This window comes from Hetaerina americana, unplaced genomic scaffold (assembly GCF_022747635.1).
Source record: "Hetaerina americana unplaced genomic scaffold, ioHetAmer1.1.p SCAF_62, whole genome shotgun sequence".
Lineage (NCBI taxonomy): Eukaryota > Metazoa > Arthropoda > Insecta > Odonata > Calopterygidae > Hetaerina > Hetaerina americana.
In genome coordinates, this window is record NW_027287228.1 from 1,469,027 (window position 1) to 1,496,226 (window position 27,200).

Below are 27,200 nucleotides of genomic sequence, written 5' to 3' on the forward strand. Positions count from 1 at the left end.
CGGCCAACAATGTGATGGCCATGCTTTTCGGGATGCCCTTGGAATTGCCTACATGAATTATTCGCAAAGAGCCAAACGATAAATCGAGAGTATGGCACACATTAATTATTGCTCTGATTGAGAAATCAATGGGAAATGTCTTCATTTGCCAAAGAAACAAAATCACTTCCATCAAAACAATGAATGGATTGCGAACCTTGGCAGTTTCAATGGCGAAAACTTGATTGAACTTTGAACTATTACAACATCCACGGTATTCACCAGATTTGGACTGGAGTGATTTTTTTAAAACTCCAACCTTGAAAAAAACTGCAAAAAAACGATTCAGATTGAATGAGGATTTCAACGCCAACACAGATGCTCATTTTGAGGACCTTCTGAAATCTTGCTTTTTGGATGGCTTCAATTTTAAAATTATTAGAAAAATTGGGGAAACGTAGCGAAAAACACTGCATCAAGCTAGAGGGAGATTAAACTGAAAAATAAAAAAATCCACCCAAAATAATTTGCCTTTCTATTTTTCCCCAAGGACTTATTGAACGACCCAAATGCCTTCAGGAACATGCCAATAGATGCCACAGACTTGCTTCATTCCAGCATGAACGAACATTGGAACTCAAGGAGCAAATTTTAGTTTACTTTAAGAGGCATGAATATAATATTTAAGACTACAACTCACCTTATCCATCCCCTTTCCAAGAACGTATTCAAAATGATTATGCTCCTTCAAGATAAGAAGTATGTAATTCATTTCTGTATATCTCTTAATCCCAGTCAAGAGGCGAACCTAGAAAAAGAAACATTTATAATTGAGTTCCGTAGAGATAAGGAAATTTTTCAAAATGTTATCAAATTAAAGCTAACAGTTTCAGGCTTAACTTGGTGGAATTCTTTCATGGTGAGGGTGAAAGAAAGAAAAAAAACAACTTTGCACTTCCACACACTTTTTGGTCGTGTTATATTAAAAAGTGTGTGGAAGTGCAAAGTTGTTTTTTCTCTTTCTTTCACCCTCACCATGCAATCAAATTCTTTTACATTTATAATAAAAAGAGATGTCAGGCAAACAGAACTTGTACGAGGGTGTGATAAAGCTTGGAGAGTGGGTATTATCTGATAGAACCCTGAAGGTGCTCTATGTACGAATGCAGGCAGGAGCACTTAATGATGAATGAATATCACACTAAGAGAAACGTAAGCATGCCTACAAAATTAAGAAAGGATGAAAGTTATTTCACTCCCACAGGTACGCATGAGTACATGCAGTAAACCATGCACAAAGACCAATGTGGTTACATTCCTCGGCACCCTCGGATCTTGTGAATTTGGTCTTTGAAAAACAAATGATAATAATAATGGAAAGTAATGTGTTTTGCTTTGTAACACACCCCCTAGCATTTGATTGTGAATAGTAATTATCAATCATAGTTAAATGAAGATCACCTATTGATGGATTATCAATTTTGCAGAAAATTATTTAAAATGGCTCTACGAATATGTCTCCTGATTATTTTATTCTAAAAAGAAGTGTATAGCAAGGCTCATGTTTTAATGCAAGCAGCAGGGGTGTAGAGCAAAATTATGCGGTGGTCATGACTGGTCCTACTTATGTTTTTGTCCTGCTTTATAGTGATGGCCTGCCTCTTTAATGCATGCCATCAAGTCATTGACAAAAGCCGTTTGTCTGGCCAAATGAAATGAATGCCTCCAACAGAAATGGTATCTTTGAGAGAGGCATGCATGTCCTCAAAATGTATTCAGATATCTCATCAAAAACTATTTCTTCTTTATTCTTTCAAAATTCAATCTTAAGGCTGTTATCTGCTATGATAGTTCATTAATTATTATTATTATTACTTTTTATTTGCCAAGAGATCACAATACAAAAATACCAGGTGGGTGGAGTATGTACATGATATACGGCACGTCAACCAGGAGCAAAGACACACGCTCAGTTGAGATACATCAAAGAAATGATGCTCATAGTTACATAAATGTTTGGCCTCAAACCCATGAACAATGGCTGTAACATGCACATGCAATATCAAATTCAGAAAAATCATTGATCACCAACATGAATCAGACCATGACCATTGCTAGAAACTAAAAGTATGTGCCGACCCCGGTGGCGGCGGGGTAACGTCCTCGTCTTCCATTCCAAGGGTCGCGGGTTCGATTCCCGCCTGGGTGAGTTTCCCTCCATCTAGGGCTTGGGTGTTTGTAAATGTGATCATTGTTATCGTTGTTAACAGTTCGATGTAAAGGCCAAAATACGCTGTTTTCGGACTAATTCTGAATAAATAAAATAAATAAATAAATAAATATAACTTACTGGTCGGGAATATTGTTGAGATATTCGTCAACCGACTAGAACATATTGCGCTGTAGATATATTTTTAATTTATGCCTGAATGCAGCAGTTCCCTTTGTATCCTTGATACTTTTGGGTAGTTTGTTATATAATTAGGACCCAATGCCTATTTCATTGGGTCCTAATTTAAATGCTTTAGTTCTTATATTCCCATAATGGAAGTCATTCCTGCCTCTGGTGTAATGATGATGATAGGCAGAGTTAAGAGAATAGTTGCCGATGTTATTTTTTATAAATAGAATTAAAAACATTAAGTAGATGCACGGGAGTGGTAGCAAATTTAATTCATGGAAAATAGGCCTTGATGGAGCATTGTGAGGTTTCCTGGAGATGATTCTAATAGCTTTCTTTTGCATTTTAAAGATGGTTTGAGAAATAGCAGCTGATCCCCATAATATTATACTGTAGGTTATATTTGAATAAATTTCCCCATAGTACAAATTGAGTAGTACAGTTTTACTTGTAGTTTCATACAGGTGTCTTAATAAGTAGCAAGTTGAACTGAGCTTGTGTTGAAGGGCTTTTGCATGAGTATCCCAAGAAATATTTGCACATAGAGAAATACCTAGAAATTTGCATTCTGTCGCATGCTCAATTGATTGGCCATTGATTTTTTCAAGCAGATCATCTGACACGTACATTTGTCACCGTGTATGTGTCTTATTGCGTGTAAAGTTTACTATTTTACTTTTATTTACATTTAAGTCTAGAGGGTTGTCTGTACACCACTTGTTTATTGCAAGTGTGACAGACTTAGATTTTTCCACAAGGCTGGGATATGTTTGTGTTGATATTATTACATTAGTGTCGTCAGCGTACAACACTGGTATTATTCCATCATTATTTGGTAAGCAGTTAGGTAGGTCATTGATGTATATCAGAAAGAGGAGTGGCCCAAGGGTTTAGCCTTGTGGAACACCTTTGTTAACTTGGTATGCTTGGGATGAATATTTTGACCCATCAACTGATAACACAACTTTCTGAGTGCGATTATGAACATAGGACTTCATCCAGTTTAGAGAAAGTCCTCCAATTCCTATTCTATTGAGTTTAATTAGTAGTCTATTGTGGTTTACATTATCAAAAACCTTTGACAAGTCAAAAAACATTCCAAGAGTTTTGCGTTTAGCTTCTAATGAATTAAGTATGCTGTCGATTGCCTGGCATATGGCAGTTGTGGTAGACCTTTCAGATCTAAATCCATGCTAATAATTTGAAAGTAGGAAGATTTTTTCGAGATAAGATGCTATTTGCATATACATGGCTTTTTCAAATATTTTAGCAAATGTATTTTGGACGGCTGTTGGTCTGTAGTTGTTCAAATCATTGACACAGCCATGGTTTTTATAAATGGGCACTACTTTTGATTCTTTTAATTGGTATGGGAAAATCCCTTGTATCAAGAACTCATTAATTAAAAATAGAAGGGGTGCTTTTATGGCTTCAAAACAAAGATGAACAACTTTACCAGGAATTTCATCTGGGCCAGCACTGGATTTGTTTCTGAGTGAGGAGACAATAGTTTTTAGATTGGTTTCAGAACAGGGCTTGGCAAACATTGACGATGGTGCATTTGCAAAAAGCACATTGGCTGGAGAAATAGTTGGGCAAGGAGCTGATACGTAGTATTTGTTAAATTTATTAGCTTAAGATGAATAGCTAATGGCAGCGTTATTTTCAGGGTTACAAAGTTTTGGAAGAGTGAGTTGTGGATTTTTCTTACCTCTACAGTCATTAATTATTTCCCATGCAGTTTTGGCCTTATTATTGGAATTAAGTAACTTATTATCATTTTAAGTTCTTTTTGTGGTAGAAATCACTTTATGGTAATACTTTTGAAATTTCTTATAGAGTAACCTTTGTTCGTGATTGTTTGAACCTTTACCGGAGATAGCAAGTTTTTTAAGGATAGTTGAGTAGTAATGGATCTCATCAGTTGGCCATGGCTTACATTTTGTTCTATGAAATATTTTATGATGTGTTACTGGAAAACACAATTCAAAATTGTGTTTGAAAATTGAATGAAAGTAATTGAAACCTTCATCTACTGACTTAAGGTCATAGACGTTCCAGTTTTGGGAGTTTAGAAGGAGCAGAAAATGCTGCATATTTCCATGAGTAAGAGACCGCCTTGGGTAAGTTTTATCATTTAGGCTCTCCATTGGTTGGTTAGTATCACTACTTATTTCCACCATACTGTGGTCTGATATACCTAGGTCACTAACAGTTGGAACTACTTTTTCTTGGTCAAGGTTGGTCACAGCGTAATCAATTAGGGTGGCGGATGTGGGAGTGACTCTGGTAGGATTATTATTAAAACATTCCATGCCGTAAGTTTTGAACAGATTCTGATTCAGATAATCTGTCATGAAGAATAAACAGTCATGGAAAAACAAAATAGTCAAGGCTGTAAACTTGTTTCCATTACCTGGAACAGCTATGTCGACAGTATTTTCACAATTTTCAACATTCCGTTTGCCTGTTCGGCTGACAACTTCCTCCTCGGTGACCTGCCGTAGGTACGCTCATTTTGGAATAAACGTCCAAACCGGGGACCAAAGCAGACAACTAGTATGCATGGTATTTCTGTATTTATTGCATTGGAATGAATTTCTTTACTATTATCACAATACGTAGCGTGCATAAACACCGTTGTTTTATCCAATTTGAACTTTAGGGGCACTTTGAAAGGGCTATTTTATGGCCGATACTTTTTTTGCTACACTTATGAACAATTGAGAAAAGATCACACATTAATAAATTTTTATAACTAATTAATGATTAACGTGTCAAAGGACCTGAATGGACCCATGGTGTATTGAGCAGGATCTTTTTCCTCTAAATCAAATTGATTTTTGCCCACATCGGAATCTGCAATCAAACAATTGCACATTGACACAATTGCGCTCCGTCAGTCATGGACTAAGATCATTATGTGATCATTTGATATGCAAACTTTAGCATTTTCTCTGGCAGAGGAAATCGGCGTTCAAAAATGTCTGCATGCATACAATCAGTATTTTCATTTCCATTAACAAACCTTTTTAAAGAGCAATTAGGTTTTGTAGAATTTTAATAGATTCCCATAGGAAAAATTGATAATTAAAAATAATTAAAAGCCCCTATGTACGAGGGCGGTTCAATAAGTACCCGTGTTTGACGACAAAGGGCGTTCCTGAGGGAAGTGTATGTTATCGTCGTATGCTGCCATCTATCAAACAACGGTGAAACAAATTTCAGACTGATTTAAAGGTTAGTTTGGATTTGGCAGCCATTCGAGTAAGACGTGTTTCGTGATTTTATGCTAAGATGGAAAAAGAGCAGTATCGTTCGGTAATTCGCTTTTTGTTTTTGGATGGGAATAAATGCGAGGAGATGAAAGCAAAGTTGGATGCTGTCTGTTTATGGGGACACTTCGCCATCTATGACCACAGTTAGATATTGGTTCAACGAATTTAAACGTGGAAGAACATCTGTTTTTGATGAGGAGCGACCAGGACGCCCGGCACACATGGATACCGAGGAAATCATTCAAAAAGTCCACGCCATGATTCTGCTGATCGACGAATGAAAGTGCGCGAAGTAGCCGAGGCCGTGGGTGTGTTGACTGGAATAACAATTAGTATTTTACACGATAAGCTGGGGATGAAAAAATTGTCGGCCCGATGGGTGCCATGGCGATTGCTCACGGTGGACAACAAGCTGATCCGGCTGTCAACTTCGAAGCACTGTTTGCAGCAGTTTAAGAGAGATCCAAAGGAAGTTGTGGCTCCCCGCGACTTTTTCTTATTCCCTAACACGAAGAAATGGCTTGTGGGGAAAAAAATGAGCTCAAACGAGGAAGTTATTGCTGAGACAGAGGCGTATTTTGGAGAGTTCGACAAATCCTATTTTCTGGAGGGGTTAAAAAAATGGCCGGAACGTTGGGAGAAGTGTATCTTTCTAAAATGGGGAATATGTTGAGAAACAAAAAAAAGTTTTGGAAAAAATGGCTTCTTCATTTCTAGCACGGGTACTAATGGAACCGCCCTCGTTTGCCAATAGGAGCACCCTACATAATAATAGGTGGTGCTATTTTGCAAATATTCCAGGTTCGGAAACATAAGAGCACATGTTCTTACCACTGCATCAAGTTACACAGAGAAATGTTTAGGACGATAGAAAATTATGTACATTCAAGGGCTGTGTATGTGTGGGGCATGTGATTTGAAGTACGTTTCCGTGTACTTTCAGCTCACCATCAAAGACCACTCCTCTGCTGCCAACAAGGCAGATGTAAGGATTCGAGCCTGGCGAAGAATCCGGGATATCCCCTCCATGTTACACGATCTGCTGTGGCAATCGTGGGCCCGGATCAAGAGTTCCACCTCTGAAAACACCACATTCATTTACATCTCTAAGAAATCAACATGGAAAGAAGAGAAGCTTCAGCAGTAAGAGAAATATAATGATCATTATTATGAATAATGAACACACATTCATGACTTTAATTACAGTCAAACCCCACCATTTACATAGCCGGAATTTATAATTTCCTGCAATTTACAACATTTTTATCACACCCCATAAGAGTTTCAATTTTCCAACATGTGCGTAACTCCATGGTTACATATATCACATGAAAATGAATAAACATATTTAAACGATTTCATTTTCAATTTTCCCACAATTTGCATCACTATGTCTTGGATTGAAACCAATCTCACATTCTAAAATGGTGACTCATGCACACATAATATAACATATTTTATTTACATAAAAACTTATGTGACTTTTCCTTGTACATATAAACCTAAAATAGAAAAGAGAGAGGAAGAGCAGAAATGTGAGTGGCTTTAGGGAATAGTTTGAATATGACGGGGCAGTACGGAGTGCCACCAGTGATGGAAACGTGAACTGCTTAAACTCATAATCTCAGCCTGCCAGGATATGATTTCTGCTCTGAAATTAATTCACTGTACGATTAGGAGTTAGCTACATTGTTTATTATGCATCGTAAGAACAACTGAGGGAGTCTCCTCATATTGCACACGAGTTGAAATGATGAGGAATGAAAATGACCTTGGCTCAAACATGCTAAAGCACGACAAACACAAGACCTGGTGACTGACACAACTGGGATTACTCGCACTGCCTAGATGCAACAGACACAGCAGCGATGGGCTTGGGAATAATAAATAGTATTGCAACTTGCATTATTGCATCAAAGCTACATTGAATTTAAAATAATGGCATTTTCTTCCAAAAATTTGAAGTTGGGCAACTGTTTACACCAGTTGAACGGCAAAGTGGATCAGATTCTCAAATGTTTTCCCTCAATTACTCGGGAAAATAAGTATTATTCTCCTTGAAAATGGAAAGATGAGGGAAAAAATTACATTTTTCCATTCCTGCTATTTACATTTTCATACATTTTACACTTTTTTTTGGCAAATATATGGTTTTACTGTTTTCATGAAATCAAGTTATTTCTTAAACATCTTAAAAAAAAGATAAAGTTTTTGTTGCTCAGCGTAAACACAACCATTGGTGCCAATGCAGACATTTTGTACGAATTGAATTGAATGTTAATTAAATCCATTCAAACATTTATCAATCACTTTCTAGTTATTTAAGTAGGAATTTGCAGTTTTGTACCGAATTGAATGCAGTGGTACCTCAACTTGAGAACATGCAAGGTCTGCTCGAAAAGTATCTTTTAATTAATATTAAAATTTTTGGACCCATTTGACCAATGGTTTCCTGGATCCACTTTTTATTTTACTTCACAGTTGGGGATTCCTTTGAATCTTAGTTCCCCTTTTATCAAGAACATTAGTTAACTATATAAAGAATTTTACATGCACAGTAAGTACAGTATGCTTTAGATTTTAAGATACAAACATAATGGTTTGTCTTTAAAATGTTCCGAATATATGTCTCTTTGCCAATTTGTGCACTAAAATATCACAAAAACACTAAGACAGTGGGTTATCGCAAACACTTGAAACATTCAGCCTACCAGTGTGTTAGTAAAACACCATTAAGTCCCCGACATTAGGTTCATCGCAATCACTCGAGTTTAATGCATGGCACTTCAGTTATCCAAGCAACACAAATAATAAACAGACATAAGGAAACAACATAAGTAATTCTAAAATTTCAACATCCACAGGTGCTTTCATAACAGCACATGCACAGGTGCTCGTTAGCTTCTCTTCCATACTGTTCCATTAGAGTTGTCGCCCTGTCTCGTAGAATACACAGTCCTCCACTCTATGTTCTGCTGTGTCTTCTTTTCCAAAGTTACACAGAGGAGCAAAACATTTCCCTATAAATTGTGAGTAGGAGTTGAAGTTCCCATGTCCAGTTAACACTTGTGTGCTTGCTGAGGAGTGTTTAATATTTAATTTTATCCTGCCATCTATGTTTAGAAATATACGGTGCATTTTCCTTTCCTTTTCTGCTCGGTTACATTCGTCGTTCCATTCTCTATATGTTTCGTGTCTCAATAATCTTTTTAATCTCTATCTTTGTACTGCTTTTTCTGCATCTAAGGAGAGGTTGAAATACTCTATGCTCAATTTTTTCCTCCATTTGTTTAGAGCAATTTTTTCCCGAATTCTGTATTTTAGAGGTGGAGTTGCAGCCACTATACAGAGTACGTTGCAGCTCATGGTGGAATAGCTGTTGCACATCGCTATCAAGAAGGCACGCTGTGTCTCCTTTAGCTTTCTCTCGAATCTTGCGAGATTGACTCTGTGGGACCAAATTTCGCACCCATAAGAGACAAAGGGTATTGCTACTCCCTCATAGATGTTTTCCATCGGTTTGAGGCCATATGTTCAATGGCAAAGCCTTCTTATGGCACCAAAGATAGTCTTAACCTTCGAGCAAGTGCAGTTCACATGAGGTTGGAAGGTAAATTTATCATCTATGCGTATGCCTAGGTATTTAAAGGTCTTCGTTCTCTTTAGCTGTTTCCCATTGACTTTGAATGCTGGGTTTCTTAATACATTTGCTCCTAGGGTCATTTATTGGCTTTTTTCTATTGATAACTTCAGTTTTTTACTTTTTGCCCAGGTTTCTAGAATAAGTAGAGTTTTTTCCACCAACATTTCCATTCTCTTTTCTGCTGTTTCCAGGGATAGTTACTGCGATGTCATCCGAATATGCAGTAATATCCCACCTATTCGGGAGTTATTCTCTTAAAAGCCAATTGGTTAAGAGGTTCCACAAGGTTGGGCCAAGAACCAAACCCTGTGGGCACCTCTTGGTGGCTACTTTAAAGAACTTGAGATGTTTGCTGGAGTATTCTATCACTCGGTTTTAAAATTATTTTTGACTAATTTTATTAGGTTGTTTGAGACCCTTAAATATTTTAGTTCTTTAATTACGGATGGCCACCAGACGGAATCAAAAGTGCCTTTTATATCTATAAAAATCACCATGATGTATTTGCAATCATTGGTTGCTGGTCTCAGCAGTTTAGCTATAGCATCAACTGTGCTATAACCCTGGAGTAAACCCGTATTGCTTGGGGTAATAGACCTGGCATTCCCCAGCCTCTTCTGTAATTCTCTTTTTAACTTGTCTTTCCATTACCTTTCCCAGCTCTGGGAGGAGAGTGATTGGTCGGAACGCTTCAGTCGGAGAATAGCATGTAGCTTCCCACGTTTCCAGGAGTTCGGAAAGTATGAGAGGACTATACAGTCATTGATGATGTTGGTTAGCTCTCCTGGGATAGGCTGACACAGTTTTCTTATTAGAGTACCCGGAATCTGGTCGTGGCCAGGGGTTTGCCATCTCTACTCAGGTAGATGGCTTCCCTGACTTCCTCGTCTGAGAAGGGCCTTGCAGCGCTTTTCTCAAACAGTTCATTGTACATTCTCCAGGTAGACTCGTGGTAACAATTATCTGATTGATCTTCGTCTGGTAGAAGGGTGTCCAACATTTTGTCCATCCATTCTTCTATCAGCAATACCTCTCCCTTATCATTTCATCAAGTCCCTGGTATTGTTGGGAGTTTCAGTTTATCTGAGAACAACTTGTAGATAAAGCCCCAGGAGTTGTCTCCAAAGTTTTGTCTAGCAAACTTTCTCCAAGCATTTTCTTTGGATTTTTTAATACGTTCCTTTTATATCCTTAGCTTTGCTAGGTATCTCAGACGATGGATTCCTCTGTCCTCGTTTCGACTCTTTTGGAAGACGGTTCTCAGTTTGTGGACTTGCTTTTTGAGAATGTTTAGGTCGTCATTCCACCAAGGATGAGTTTTGCCTCTGTAATATCTTACTTGAATACTTGTTTTCATGGAGTTTTTTATAGCTTTAGTTAGTCTTGCTATATTGAGATCTATTTGCTCCGTTGTTGGTGCCCATGGAGTATTCCGTTACGATGCTACTAGTTCGTTAAGGAAGGTTCCCTCGCATTTTTCCCCATCGGCATTTTTCAGTATATATCTCATTTCGGGTGTTTCCCTGCAACTAGCTCCTTTAATGTCGAAGGTGATCAATTGGTGGTCACTGGTAATCTTCCCTGGCTGGACTTTCCAGTTGGTGATGTTTCGGATGATTTTGGCGTTACCGATGGTCACCTCTATGTTGGATTTGCCATTCGGACTGGAGAGGGTAAACGGTTCTCCGATACAGTTAGTACTGTAGAGGTCTTCAGCTAGGACTAGTTCTTCAATTAACCTTCCTCTAGAGTCCGTAAACCTATGAAACCAGGTTTCACTTTTGGCATTACTATCTGTACATAGTAAGATTTTATGACTTCGATTTTCCTGGACGACTTTTCTTATGTGTTCTATGAACGGTTAGATACACCTGCTCGGGAGACAATATGCACTTATTACTATTATTATTGAGCTTTTCCCTGACGTTATCACAGCGACCGCAGTAAGGTGTTAACTCCAGGATGTCCAGGCTGTTGTTAAATAAGATAATGCTGGCGAAAACTTTAACTTGGGATGGTTCTTGCCCGCATCCCCATCCCTGGTATTTTCCAGGTCTTTCGCTCTCCCGGTCTAATGACGTAGGGCTCCTGGACAAAGAAAATGTCTATGCCGAGTTTTTCGTTGACTTCCCTCAGTTCTAAATGCGGGCGTTTTGGCTCCTTGGGTGTTTATTTGCCCTATTTTGAGAATATGTTGATTATTCTCCATAGTCTATCGTACTGGCCAGCCACTCCAACTTACTCTGAATGATAGGGCATTTGCTGTCATGGGAATTGTGGTCAAATTTCCCGTTTCCAGCGTCTACACAATTTATACATTTTGGACTGCTTCCTGTTTCGTTGCATTGCCTCGAGTCATGTTCCCCAGAGCAATGTCTGCAGGTACTCTTATCACTCTTGCATTCTTTTGCTAAGTGTCCAAATTTCTGCCAATTATAGCATTGCAGAATCGTAAGGTGGTCACGGACTTGGTGTGAGTCATAGCCTATATACACTCTTTTATTTGTCAGTAGTCTTTTCCTGGCCCTGGCGTCAACTTCTAACACCCAGTTTACTCTTGTGGCTTCTCTTTTACCAAATTTATACCTTAGAATCACCTCGTTTTCTTTGGGTAGGTCACTCACTCTGCAGTTTGATACACTTAAGTACTTCTTCTTCCTTAAGTGTCTCTTTGACTCCCGTTATGAGGAGACGCGGCTTATTCTTTTCTTCTTTTTTTCATCATCAGTTCTCTCTTTCGGAAACAGTCGTAGCTTTTTAGTTTTTCCTCCAATTCAGAGTCGTTTGATTTTACCTAAATACCTCTATTCCTTATTCTTGCTATTCTTAGAATTTTTATTCCCTTCTCTTTGGGATCTACTAGGTTTATCAGTGCCTTCTTTGTGTCTTCGCTGGTCTTGATCTTTTTACAATAATCGGGTAGGAACATTGGAACGCTCTTTGATTTTTTCGTAATTATTCGCTTTCCGCTGGGAAGTTCTACCTTCGAATCCAGCTTTTGAGCTGAGACTACTTCAGAGAATGATGCTTCTTTCCTAGATTGTGTCGACATTTTTGCGATTTATTTGCATATGCAATGCTTCTGATGATATCTGTGTTTTTCCCTGTGGATTTCGTCAGTTGTCGCTTAAGCTATCAGAATGTTATTCACTAATGTGGCCACATTGTCAACACAGCCAGAGAGAGCACCAACACAGCTCATCAATTCCCCTGTTTTATCCTTGGCGATTCTTTCATTTGCTATCATTTGATTGAGCTCGTTTACCTTGGTTTCAAATTTAAGTTTGATAGAGGAAAGGTCCTCACCCGGGCCATTTTCTCAAGCCATATTCAGTGATTGCATACTCACCTTAATTTCATATATTGTTTTGGCCTGAGCTCATATTAAACACAAATACTAGAGTCACACTCAGGTTAGCAGGTCACAATTAAATGCTCACCTCACTAATTAAAACACACGCAAAGATATCTGGTTAGTGTCTACCAAATGCGTCATGTACATGTATAGTGTCCGCCGTTATAATTGATTTTTGATTTTTTTGTGGTGTTATGTTGGTACTTATGTCTCTCACTCATACCGAAAAGTTCGGCCATTTTGAATGTTCAGCTAATTGTTGGCAGCTGTTTTGCTTGGACGTGTTTCGGCTTGTCTTCGATTCTTGCCCCTTCCAAAAAATGGATCTAATGGATACATTGTATCAAATTTTCTGTGAAAAATGAAATTAAGTGTGCGGACGCATTCCGAATGTTGACCGAGGCAACATTTACCGGCGGTACAAAATGTCCTCAGAGGGCTGACACCATGTGAACAATGAAGAGCGTGCCGGACGCCATAGCACGTCAACAGCAGACGAAAACATTGATGAAGTGAAGAAAATAGTATTGTCCAATCGTCGAATCACCGTTAGAGAAGTTGATGAGGACCTAAACATATCGATTGACTCGTGCCATTCGATTTTTACACCAATGACACTGGTTGCCGCAAAATTTATATCGAAATTGCTCAATTTTGACCAAAAACAGCAATGCCCTAACATTGCTAATCTTGGTCCTACGACCCAAATTTGCTCCGGAGGGTCGTAACTGGTGACGAATCATGGGTTTATGGTCATGGCGTGGAAACGAAATCTCAATCATCCCAATGGAAGCTGCAGCACGAACCAAACAAAGCACGCCAAGTTGGGTAGAATGTGCTAAGTTTTGCTCGCAGTTTTCTTCGATTGCAGGGGCGTGAGTGAGGGGATGAGTTCTTGAGTCCACAGGGTAGAACGGCAAATAAGGAATATTTACTGCAAGTTATACGCAATTTGCGCAAAGCAATCTGCCTCAAACGCCCAGATTTATGGAAGGACAAAAATTGGCTTTTGCACCATGACAACGCCCCTGCTCACACACTTCATTACTTGAGCGCTGCAAATTTTTAGCCAAAAACAACGCACTAATGATGCAGCAGTCACCGTATTCCCCAGATCTGGCCCCCAGTGACTTTTTCTTGATCATGAAACTGAAGAGGCCCATGAAAGGACAATGCTTCGCTACGATTGACGCGAAAAAGACTGCATTCAAGGAGGAGCTGAACTAGATCACAAAAAATGATTTTTTAAAGTGCTTCGAGGGTTGGAAAAAATGTTGGCACAAGCGTATAATATCTATTATGGATTACTTTGAAAGGGACAAAATAGATATTCATGAATAAATAAATAATTTTTGAAAAAACACAAAAGTCGCGATACTTTCTGAACAGACCTCGCAATTCGCTCCTGTCCACAGTTCTCATATTGTAATTTTTTTACCTAAAAACCCAAGTTTCCCCATGGGAAATTCATCATTATGTTTAAAGATTTAAAAAAATTCAGGAAAATACATCTTTGGAATGGTTTGCCAATAAGCATAATTTACAATTAAAAATTTCGAAATTAAGCAGTGCTAACTTCTAAAACAAGTAAACAGATGAGGATTGTGGAGAGATGCTGTGGATGATACCATTGGGGGTAATTCCCTAACACTAAGTTGGCCGCCACTATTCTTCGAACGATATTGGAAGTTATTCCGTGTAAGTGCCCGGCAATGGCATGGGTATATGGCATCATTTACGACCAATGCCACGGACGACCACCTAGGGAAGAGTTAAGTTCATGCCTCCTGCATGACAATTCAATTTGTTGGAAGGTTGACTAAAGAAAAACAAATTTTTTCAATCAATTCCATTGGTCAAAATGACAATTCCAAGAAATTGAAAAGGCTTGCGGCAAAGAAAGGGAAAGATTTTCACTGGCATGGCATCCACAAATTGTACGAAAGATGGGAAAAATGGCTAAAAACCAGCAATGGAGTATACTTTGAATAAAGGCGTTTTAATCATTCTTCCGAATTAATATTATTATTTTTTTTAGATCCACATTTTGTACTTGTACGCCTGGTATCCTTAGTGGTCAAATGAAAATCTTCCAAATAGTAGTCAGCCTAGCAATTATTACAAAAAAACACTGCAAACGCATTTGTCACACAATAGATACACTAGGAGTGACATTTGGCATTGCGCTTAGAGGCGGCTTAGGCAATAAACTTGGGCATATGCTCTTTGGTACCAGTGTTGAACAATGGCACTTGAAGTGCTGCAGCGGGAAATGTAAATGGCATCAGTAGAAGTGCATGGCTTCAAAATGATTTGCTCTACTGCTGCCCAAGTTAAATAGTCTGTGATGTGCTGAAAAGCACAGCATTTGCACCTCGGCAAGACAATTACCTTCTCTGTGACTCAGGAGCTGAGAAGATTCTTGTTCGTTGGCAAAGAGCAGGAGTAAGTCACCAAGAAGAGAGCAGGTCATGTCATCTTCACATAGATCTAGGATCGCAGGAAAATTATCATCCAGTGGTAAACCCCACATGTTTACTTTGCCACTCAAAGCCCTCGTATTGCCTGGAAGATTAAAATAATCATGTATTATGATGAAATTAAGTAATACAAACAACAATACAAAGTTTCAAACCTTATATGTACAGCAAACCCCACCCCCCCCCCCCCCAAATGGACAAAATACAATATTTCCATTTTTCATGCACCTGCTTTGGAGGGTTTGTGATTCTCAGGACTTCATTAATTGCAAGAAGCACAAATATTCACAAGAAAAGGAAAAATGGTCTCGATGGTGTGTTTTGTCGTGGAATGCGCATTTGAAAAAATACATCGAGAATGCATATCTTCAAATTGAATCAATCTGCACTTTTGTAATGGGGGGTCGTAGTCGCTGCCCAAGAGGATGTCATTTCACGTAATCATTTCGTGGACACCAGTTCAACATAAATACAACATGCATATGTACGTTGCTCGTCACAACATGAAATGCAGTAAAAAACATCACAGCACCCTTTGAGGTTTCTGAAAGAAAAAACTAATAGTTTTTAAAAGCCCCAGATACAAACAAGATATGTAGTTTGGTGTCTCAAGATCTGAGTTATCATGAGATTTTTGGTGAATGTTGTCGACAAAGTCCCATTAAGTCGTAAAACTCACTCATTTGACCTGGTCTTTACAATCTTTGCCTTTGACCTCGAAGATGATGTAGGAAGAGAGGAGAAACTTTGACTGTATAGACCTGGGTGCCACGAGACCCTGCTTTCCAAGATAAGACGGTGAATGTCTGATGCGAGGTCAAGCCCAGCTGCCTTCCGTCCCTCAGCCCTTCTTCCAGGCCCTGATGGGGATGAGTTGACCCTCAGAGAACGAAGTGAGATCAGAGGGGAAGGGGTTTTGTTTGCTTACTTGCCAATCCAGGCCACGACAACTTTCTCCGACGCCCTATTAGCAATATGTCACGTCTGATTCATGTGCACACGTTTGCCATGTTGACTATTTTGAATTTGCTTGACCATCATTTGCATTTTGTTCCTTAAATGAATTAATGCAAAATGCTATGGGCTTTTGGGACAGGAAGTAAAAAACTTAAAGTAATCGAAGATGCTGAAGGAATAGAAACTTACATTCCAGGACAAGTGTAGCTGGAGTCCTGCATGATGGTACTGGAGGTGGTTGCACTAATTATGAACTAAATAATCGCACTTTTCCACTAGGTTAAAAATTTATTACCAATCAGATTTCGATGCAATGCATCATCTTCACCCGAATTGAAATATTTATCATTTCCAATGTAATCTCATTCTACGCTGATACACTTGGTCCAGTGATGTTCCAATGTTTTGATTCAAAAATTAGATTTCTTGTGGCCTGCAAAATACCATCCACTGATACCACATATACGGCGGTTAGTTCTTTGTTTGAAGACAATCTCTGTCCACCGATGAAAATTTTGAATTTACGGAAGACTTTGCTGAACACTCCATTGAAACATCTTCACCACACTGGTTTTTCTAAAGTGTGAGCAAACGCATCACCCATCTTGCACACAGCTTTCTCTTGTCCAAATTTTTAGTTACTATGCGATGTAGTGCAATTTTTGAAATTCCTACTATGTCTGCTAGCTTGCTAGATCACTTTCAGTCGACAATCATCCAGTATCACTTTGTGGATTCTCTTCACTGTGTCTGGAGTCGTCACCTCATTTGGTCGACCCCAATGGGATGCTCGTCTTGACAGCTCGTACGACCTCATTTAAACTCTTCTACCCAATATTTTACCGTTGTAAACAAAGGAGCAGACTCACCAAGAGTAGAACCCAGTTCAGCTTTTATATTGGTTGGGCTGAGGCCTTTCAAATAAAAGTATTGTATCACATAACGAAGACCAATTTTCTTCATTTTCACAAATTCACTGAAAACGTTCATTCTTGATGGCTGCCAAACAAATACTAAACAACGTGGTTTCTCCAAACTTGAAACATATGCTTCATAGATTGCATGCTTTCTAATGGTGATATTTTTCAAACAACTATCTCCATCTCTAGATCAGGCCAGGTACTTATGGGACCCCCCTCGTGTGAATACAGAGAGAGACATGAATTCATCTAAAGGATAGCATTGACGTTTTCACAGGAACTGATCGAGAGTTTTAATTTGAATGACCACAAATTTTTTATTTCCCTTAAGTATCGCGGTCAAGACTTTGACACCAGCCTGACAAATGTTCTAAGCAAACATAGCTGAGTTGTGGGCAATTATCTTCAAGTCATTACAACCTCTTGCACTGCGTTTAAGTACATATCAGCATTGGTTATCAAATTGAACACGTCCTTATTTTGCTGTACAATAATCAACTAATATCATTTCACAATTTTAATCCTGTGATATTACTGAACGTCAGAAATTTTTATCAAACAACATCTCTCTTTGCTTTCATGAATATCCACACACTTTTGTTTGTCTCTGGTGAAAATAAAATTTCTTATGAGATTTCACAAAATATTTCTGAATGTGATCTCAGCAATATACAGTTAACTGATGCAAAAATCAGTTTTGGCTTACATCTCTCCCTTGACTTCCTGAGGCTGATGCCCATCGCTAGAAACAGTGGGAGGGAAAATACCTGATCTGGTGGAAAATCCTGAAGACTTCATGCATCTCGGAATTTGCTGGTTTGGTTATTCAAGCAGGGGAAGAATTAATGCGCAGGAAATAGGTTACATGTGGTGAAAACTCCCGTATTATGGATTAATTTCACAAAAGTTAGCCAACCTTTTTCCTAGGGAGATATTTCAAATAGCTTTCTACAATACTAATAACTTAAAATCATTCTTGAATACTGCAAAAGACAAAATATGTACACAAAATAAAAGTGGCATTTATGAGTTAACTTGTGGGAACTTTAGTGCTATATATATATAGGTCAAATGGGGAGATCATTAAAAACACGGGTGGAGGGACACAAACGCTGTTCCAGGAACTGTGACCTCAAGCAATCACACTTTGCCAAGCATCTATGGGAAGAAAATCATGGGAGTGATTTCAACCCGGAACTCATACACCAGATGGAAAAAGGAATGAGGATGGACAAGTGGGAAGAGCTCGAAATCAGGAAGAATTTAACAACGGGTCATTTGGTTAACGATTTATTGTTTGAATATGTCTCCCCAATCCTGGAAGTACCCCTTTCCCTCTCAGATAGACCCGAAAAACCCCCCCACCCCACTGTAAACCAACCAAGCACCTGTCCTGACGCTTAACACCCCTCTCCCCCCTCCCAATCAATGCCAATCACAACCCCATTTTCTTTCCCCTCCTTCTCCCCCCTCTCTCTCACCCACCCCTCCTCTCCCTCATGAACGGTATATAGATGGACTGCGACTTGTTTAATTTGTACCTGATTATGACGCTTGAGCGTTGAAACCGGTTGTACGTAAATAAAGGACAGTGGAAAGATACATTGTATTCTTCATTTAATTGAGGTGAAGCCTGCTAATCCATATGCCATGGGTCATAGAAGCATGAATATTTGGTAAAGACACTGATCTGGTAAAATATGACATAGATCATCATGCCATTGATCTGATTTGGTCTGACAAAAGGAGCCCAAGGCTTCTAGTTAAAACCCAAAAGGTCTTAGACAAGTGTCTGGAACTGGCGCTGTGATAACAGACTTAAATTAAATTGCAAAAAGACACAGGTCCTTGTACTTAATCGGGCAATACTGCATGATGTATTTATTTTGAATGTTAGCAATGAAAGAATTATTATGCACACTAAATGAAGGACACAATGTATTTGTCCACTATTCTTAATTTTGGTACCACTAGTTTCAACGCTCAGGGACAAAAAAAAAGTCATTTGGTCTACGAATTATTGTTTGAATACCTCTCCCCTATCCTGGAAGCATCCCTTCCCTTCATGGAAAGACCCAACCACCCCTCCCTCCTCCCCCCACTGTGAACCCCACCAATTGCCTTTCCCGACGCTTAACACCCCTCTCCTCCTTCCCCTCAAATGCCAATCACAAGCCCACTTTTTCCCCCTCTCCTTCCCCCCTCTCTCACACGCCACACCATGTCCGAGTGTGCCATTGCTCTTACGTTGGACCAGGATGTCGAGGAAAGGGAGTTTGCCGTCGATTTCCAATTCCATGGGGAAGGATAAATTGGGGTGCTGGCGATTTTATGTGCACCAGGAGTTCATTAAGTGCATCCTTCCCATGTGGCCAAATCACAAAGATGTCGTCTACATGCCGGACAAAATGTTTTGGGCGGAGCGGGGCTGATTTTAGTGCCTTTTCTTCGTTTTGATGTTTATTTGGCCAACATGGTACGGGACGAACCCACCCTCTCAGTCCTCTCAAAAGGACCAAACTTTGCACCGGCCCCCCGGTCCATTCCTTACTCAGACTTCATTGGAGGAATTGAACAGGCTGTCCGGAAGCTTCCCGGCGAAGCAGCAGCAGAAGTGAGGAATGAAGTAACCACGGTCCTAAAAAGGGCCTCGCCGCCCAAACCTAACATCTCCAAGGAGGAACAAGAAGCACTCCAAACTTCGCGTGGAAATATGGACATCATGGTGTTACCTGCAGATAAGGGCAACGCAACGGTTATCATGGGCAAGGAGGAATACCACAGTAAAATACGAGAGACTCTCTCAGACAAAGCTTATGTAAGGTTGTCTCATGACCCGACGGATGCCATCATGAGGAAGACCGACACACTCATAAAGAAGACCGAGATTCCTGCTGAAATTGCAAAGAACTTGAGGCCACAAGCACCAGCCCCAACCAGATTATACGGCTTAACCAAGATCCACAAAATCGGTGCACCACTGAGACCGATTGTGAGGCCATCAGCTCCCGCACCGACAACCTAGCGAAGCACCTCACTGGTGCTCTGTCGCCACGTGTAGGCTGCTGCGAGAATCATCTCAAAAACTCTGCAGATTTTGTGAAAATCCTGGATGAAATCCATCAAGAAGAAGGGGATATCCTGGTGAGTTTGGACGTGGTATCCCTTTTCACACGGGTCCCCCTGACTGACACTTTACGCCTCCTGTCCGTCAAGTTTGACGCTGCCACAGTGATGCTATTCCACCACGTTTTGACATCCACATGCTTCCTGTATGATGGGCAATACTTCGAGCAAGCAGATGGAGTGGCAATGGGATCTCCACTCTCCCCCGCCATAGAAAACTTCTTCATGGAAGACTTTGAAGAAAAGGCACTAAAATCAGCCCCGCTCCGCCCAAAACATTTTTTCCGGTATTTAGATGACACCTTTGTGATTTGGCCACATGGGAAGGATGCACTTAATGAACTCCTGGTGCACATAAAATCGCCAGCACCCCAATTTATCCTTCACCATGGAATTGGAAATCGACGGCAAACGCCCTTTCCTCGATATGCTGGTTCAACGTAAGAGCAATGGCACACTCGGACATGGTGTGTATCGGAAGCCAATGCAAAATGGGCCGTACCTCAATGGAAACAGCCACCACCACCCAGCCCAAAGGTGCTCAGTGCTGAACACACACTTCCAACGAGCGAGGGTCATAGCCAACAAAAATAGCTCGCCGGAGGAGATTAACCACCCGGAAACCTCCTTCCTCCAGAATGGGTGTAGTACACACGAAATCTCCTTGGCCCTAAAAAGGTCCTTCGACCCGCAACCGCGCACGGCGAAGGAAAAAGAAAAACCATTAGCCAGGGCCTGCTTGCCGTACGTCGCCTCGATCTCCGGGAAAATATCCAGGATACTGGCGAGGCATAAAATCGAGGCAATCCACAAACCACCGGGGAAAATCAGAGACTTGCTGGTCACAGCCGTCGGCCAATCAGCCTAAAGACCACAGGCATTTCCCAAGTCTCGTGTACCTGCGGAGATGTCTACATTGGAGAGACGGAGCGGACCATCGAGACCAGGCTGAAGGAACACAGAAGACACGACTAGGGCAGTTGGAAAAATCAGCCATCGCCGAACACAGCACCGGGATGGATCACTCAATTAATTTCACCGGGATGAAGTTACTTGCCCGCGCCGGTGGTTACTGGGACCACATCATCAAGGAATCAATTGAAATTAGAATGGCAGGACGGAATTTCAACAGGGATTCCGGCTATTCCCTTAGTAATGCATGGAAACCTGTGCTAATGGGGGTAAGGAAAGGAAGAAACAGACCACAACGGCCCGGCGACCAATCAGGAGGCTCCTCCTCTTCGGACCAATCACAAGTCACCTGACCCCAGAGGGCATGTATATAAGATGGCCAAAAACAGAGTGGCAATCATCTACCCTGATGGCCAGGCATGAGTTGGGCATCGAAACGTCGGCCAACACGGCACCCTTGACCCGGTGGAAGACCCGAGGAAACTTCATTGAGGTGGAATATTCATGTTAATAATGCGTATTTAAAATTGCACACTTTGACGTAAATTATTCGGTTCCTGCATAACACACGTATCTCTAGAGGTATTAAAATGCCCTCGTGGTTCTAATTTTGCCTCCAGGGCATCATATGCAATAGCATCAAAGCTATAAGTACACGAATAAAGGATATTTCTTACCAGGTTCTCCAAACTTTTGGATAGCACCGACTATTTCATGCTGGAGGAACTCGGCCTTGCCAACGCGGTCCAAGCGAGCAGCTAAGAGGATGTCCGACGCCAGAGTCAGCTTCTGCTTGACGTCGTCCTCTTGAGGCAGCTGAGGATTGCTCGCCCACTCATTGTCACTCGCGCCCCTGAGGTGGTGGCACAGGGACTCCATTGGGTTACTAAGGTTCAAAATGTCCTGGGGGAAGTACATTCGAGAGTTTATTCCCAGCCCACATTCATTCAGCACGACTCTGGAAAGCTCTCTCCAGATATTTTACAAAATTAAGGAAGGATTAAAAGAGAGAAGTTTTTCATGAACGAATTTGAAAAGTATTTCAACTGAACTCAGCATAGTAATTAGAGTATCATAATCCTATGACGATTTACCAAGAGATATTTGATAGAACTGGCATAAGTATTCGTGGAGCAATGAATTTGCGCAATTGCAATCTGCATGGTATTTCATCTGAATAAATAACTAGAGAATGAATATTATTTACCAACTGAGATGAGGAATGTACTTTGATTGTCAGCCTATTCCTAAGAGCCAATTTTGACCAAGTTAACAATTTACATATTACTACTTTCCTCTGCAGTTCATATATTACGACGAGTGTCCAGAAAATGACCTCCAGGTCCATGTGGCGAGCGAAATGGTGGGGGGAGCTGAATGCTGGCTTACAAACTTACTTACTTTGCTTGTCCTTAGTCGTTTGTTTACAGTAGTGAGTCGAAATTAATGACACAGTAGGAGATCCTGCCAAATGTAAAATCAGTTCAGTGATAAGATCTTTACTGGCAATAAACTTGAAATCTACTGACATTCATCAGGAAATTTGTGCTCTCTTCAGACAGAAAGGGACGAGTGACAAGAGCTGCCCTGTTAGTTCAAGAGTGAAGGGACAAATGCCCATGATGATGACAGAAGTGGCCATCCATTGGTTCATCTGTCACCACAAGGCTAGGGCGACAACCACTGCGGTGTGTCCCCTCGTCATGTGAACATTGGTGCTGTGGCCATTATTTGTAAACTGAGAATGCACCACTGCCTCACTCCGCCTTCACTCATTCATTATTCCGTCTCCGTACACACTTCACTAAGTTGCCCATCAATATTTCAATTGGATTGTGTTAGTGTTTCGCCAGTACAAGCCCAATCATAGATCACACTTGACAACTCCCTTTGTGATTTTCCATTGAAGCGCACATTTTAGCAGTTCGCAGAATGAGCAAAGTAGAATAACCACAGTCTGTCTGCACACTCTAACACGGGCAGGATGCGTTCACTGAGTGTGGGAACGATTAGATACACCAAGATGATGGCCCTAGCCCTACTTGCTGCCGCTATAGGCCGAAACGTAAGTTACTTTCTTGACAACCCTCGTATAAAACATAATATGTATGCTTACACAGAGAAAAAACAAAATCCATTTCATTGAAGAAAAACTGACATTCTGTAAGCCTTGAATATCTACCTCCAAAGGCCAGGGAGAAATGTTCCATTTAGATGTAAAAAGTAAAATTTTGAGAATACAATATGACAGGAGAAACTAAGATGATTAAACAACTTACTTTGTAGCTAAGAGCATCACTTTAGAAATTGAGCATTGCAAGGTTTTTTCAACGTTTTAGTCAAAGTTCAACCCATAATAAGCTATGACAGGATCATAATTTATGCAAGAGACTACACTTGAAGGGAATATAATTTAAGTTCCTTAAAAAGTAATAATCTTGGACATGTATACTGGCTTGGGCACTCAATCTGCACTTGCCACTCTGATGACAATTTCCCTTCTGAAATATGCATTATCCCCTTTTATTCGAGATATGGTTGAGGTTGATACCCTGTGGAACTCTATTGCAATGAACGAAGGAAGAATCAAAAAGACTTTGCATTTCCACGGGAAAGAATTCATTACTGTCCACTAGTTTCGCTACACTGTGGTGTCATCTGGACTGTCAGACTGGAGAGATAGATAGATAGAGGTCTTTATTAGGGTGAAATTGAGGCCAAATGGTCCCTTCTTCCATTTAACCCATAAGACAGAGAGATAACAAAGGGAAACTGCAAGTCAGTCCTAACCCTGCCCCTTGTGCTTCTCAAGATCAAGTCATCACCACTAGTCAAATCACCAATTCAAGGCAAAGAACTTAAAATGCCAGAAAAAAGTCTTAAATACACCCGTGCCTTCAAAATGGTGAGAAGGAACTAATAGATATGGCGGCAGATTGTGAAGTTGCCTTAAGGAAGGAACATCATACGATCAAAAGTGTCCCTGCACGTAACCTTAGCTCATTTCTAAAAAAAACAGGGAAAATATCCTCACTGAGAACACCATCCATTTAACCAGGGAGAGGTCCACCATTGAAAGGAACATTAGTTGATACCAACTTGGTTGCCATAAACACAGATATAATCCAGTCCAGACGATACTGCAGGGTAGCAAAACTAGTCGACACTAATAAATTCTTTCCTGTGGAAATGCTAAGTCTTTTTGATTATTCCCTACAGCGGAATGCGTGATGTGAGCAAATAAAAATAATGTCAATCCTCCTTGGAGGCATGTGATGTCGTAAGAGAACATGAAACGCCAGCACCTTCATGGTTTTACTCACGAGATAAGGAATGTCGAGGTAGAAGGCAAGCCTGAAGCACGTCACTATTCTGAGTCCCAACATTTTTCCTCTCTGCAGTAGATTCACAATGCGCTCCAATATGGACAACACCTTGCAGTTTGCATCCGTCTGCTCCTTGGTCATTGCCGAGAGATCCTCTGGCTGAGTGGTCCTCCTCATGAAGTGACTTTTAAGCGACACTGGATGGGAGCAAAAGAAGGACAACACTTCATAGAGCACCTCCAAATCAAGCGACCATCATTTGTCGCAGGAGAAACACAATGGGCAGCGAACTGGTTCTCTTAAATTAAAGCACACACCAGGAGAAAGGGACTGGAGTGACCCCGGACGCAGTAACCTTGACGGCTGAAAGGGCATCAGTGTTGTATTCCCCTCTTCTGATGCTGTAACTAATTGTTCAGCGTCCGTAGGGTACATGTCTCCCTCTGCCAAGGCCATACAGGTTAGCAGTAAGCTTATATCCTGAAAATTTAAATTAAAAAAATAGCAGTCGTTAAAATGGCTGGAATTACTCTTATAGACCTGATTAGCATACAAAAAACTTAACTGAAATTTCAGTTATAAGATGATTACAATGGGGTTTAATGCAGCAAAGTAATAAATTTAGTGAACCCATACATGTCAATTTAATTCCTACCAATTACGGAAGATGCCGTGACAGTAACTTTTAACAGAGTCATCAGCTAAATGTACATTACAATGCAACAATTTCAGAGTGTAACAATCATTTTTTACACTCTGAAATTGTTGCATAGTGTTGCACATTTAGCAGATGACTGCATTAAAGAAGTTACTGTCACGGCATCTCCCGCAGTTTCTTGGAATTTATCAAGGGCAAAACACCCCTTTAATTATTTCAAGTTGGCTTTAACCTCATGGACTGTGCCATACTAATGAGATTTACCAACGGTATTTTGTCACAGCATCTTGTTCCTTTCAAGCCCCCAAAAATTTCAGTTTAAAAGGATGCCTAGGCGGATTAATTAGCTAAAAATCACTCGTCTGGACATCGAGGGATCCAGGTTCGAATCCCACTCAAGGCAAATGATTTTTACACTCTGAAACCATTGTGTTGTATATTTAATGTTGTTTAGATAATTTTTATTCTTTCATCATATTTCTATGAATTTCTCAGTCAAACACAGTGCTTTCTACTCTTATCCAGTCCAGAGTAAATAGTTTATTCACTATTTCAGTTAAAAACAGGATAAAATTTAAAAAACTTCTTTGAACTGCACATTTTGCCCAAAAAAAATCAGATGGCATTCTTGTTAACACAAGACTTTGGATAACACAAAATGAATTAATAAATGTATTGATGAATGTTGTCCCAAGAAACAGGGATCCAGTAATCAACAAACATTTTTTTTACGGAATAATTTTTTATTAGAAATCCATTTTCTTGACACACAAGCTCTGCATCCAAATGACAAAGAATTGTTGACCAATGGATGAGAAAAAAGAAAAACCCTACAGATGAGAAAACGAAGAGTGATGACTTCCTAATAAACAGCTCTCTGAACGAGTCATCGTTTAGATGCTTGTAACGTACGCGATCGGCATGGGAGAAAACAGATTCAAGGCGGATGGCAGTGGCCAAATCACCAACATCCAGGTGCAGACCAATCAAGGACCCCAGGGCAGACGGGGTGCCTGAGATATTCTGCTCTCTCATCAAGGCCCTCCTCCGGATCTTGTCGGAGGGCATCCTCAGGGACAGAAGGCACGGCCCCTCCGGAGCGTCCGTGATGAGCTGTAATCATGGTGGAATGGACACAGAATTGATTCCAGTCATTCAAACGTGTACAAACATAACATCAAATCCCCAGTCAAAGTCAAACACAATGAAGAGCACTTAGAACACATGGAATGAATGAAAATAACAAAAGCGACCACATTTAATAAATGCATCACGATGGAATACCATATTTCCGAGGCCTAAGAGCCCCGTTTTTTCCTGCTTCGAACGTGTTCTAACTTCTGCCTGCATTGTATGGGTCAGGTGCATAACTTCAACCTCTTACATAAAAACCGATTCGCAAGAAAAAAATACATGTTAATATTCGTTCAGGAAATTATCACATCATACGAGGGTCATCCGGAAAGTAGTACCCGTTCGTGCCGCATGAAGTGCTGACGATGCGAGTAGCCGCTGGACGAGGTCAGATAGCTTCAGTGGCTTGTCTGCCTTCTCTGAGCCAAGTTGCGTGACGCTAGCATTGCCTGTGTTGTTTCTGTGATTGTTTACAATGTTTAAAAAAATTGAGAACGCCGCCAGTTGTGAAGTGAGGGCAGTGATTAAATTCCTCAATGCAAGAAACGTTCGCCCATGTGATATTCATCGCCAATTAAAGGAGGTGTATGGAGACAATGTAATGGACGAGTCGTCTGTTCGGCGGTGGTGTCGCAACTTCAACATGGGGAGGGGGAACACACACGACGATGAGCGTTCGGGGAGACCGTCTGTCATTACAGACCAACTGGTGAGCTCAGTTGACGAATTCGTGAGGAACGATCGGCGCGTCACAATTGATGACATCTGTGAGCATTTTCCCAATGTTTCTCGAACAATTGTTCATGAAATTGTTAAACACCATCTGCATTATGCAAAAATTTGTGCAAGATGGGTCCCTCGCAAGCTTACAGATGAGCACAAAACCAAGCGTATGGCTGCAGCACTGACGTTTTTGGGACGTTATTCTGATGAAGGAGACTCTTTCTTGACTCGCATAATTACTGGTGACGAAACATGGGTTTTTTATGCATCACCTGAGAGTAAACGACAGTCAATGGAGTGGCATCATG

The 27,200-nt window shown here is 40.4% G+C and overlaps 1 protein-coding gene across 2 annotated transcripts in view; it reads right to left on the reverse strand.

Moving 5' to 3' along the window:
- LOC139695700 (spatacsin) overlaps positions 1-27,200 on the reverse strand; it is a 65,626-nt gene that overhangs the window by 7,812 nt on the left and 30,614 nt on the right. For both annotated transcript variants that reach the window (XM_071594481.1, XM_071594482.1), the window contains 7 exons: positions 25,948-26,148; positions 24,695-24,857; positions 24,375-24,574; positions 21,729-21,954; positions 15,048-15,221; positions 6,607-6,737; positions 680-787 (listed from right to left, as the gene is read on the reverse strand). In XM_071594481.1, coding sequence (XP_071450582.1) covers positions 680-787; positions 6,607-6,737; positions 15,048-15,221; positions 21,729-21,954; positions 24,375-24,574; positions 24,695-24,857; positions 25,948-26,148 — 1,203 coding nt within the window. The remainder of the gene's footprint in view (positions 1-679; positions 788-6,606; positions 6,738-15,047; positions 15,222-21,728; positions 21,955-24,374; positions 24,575-24,694; positions 24,858-25,947; positions 26,149-27,200) is intronic.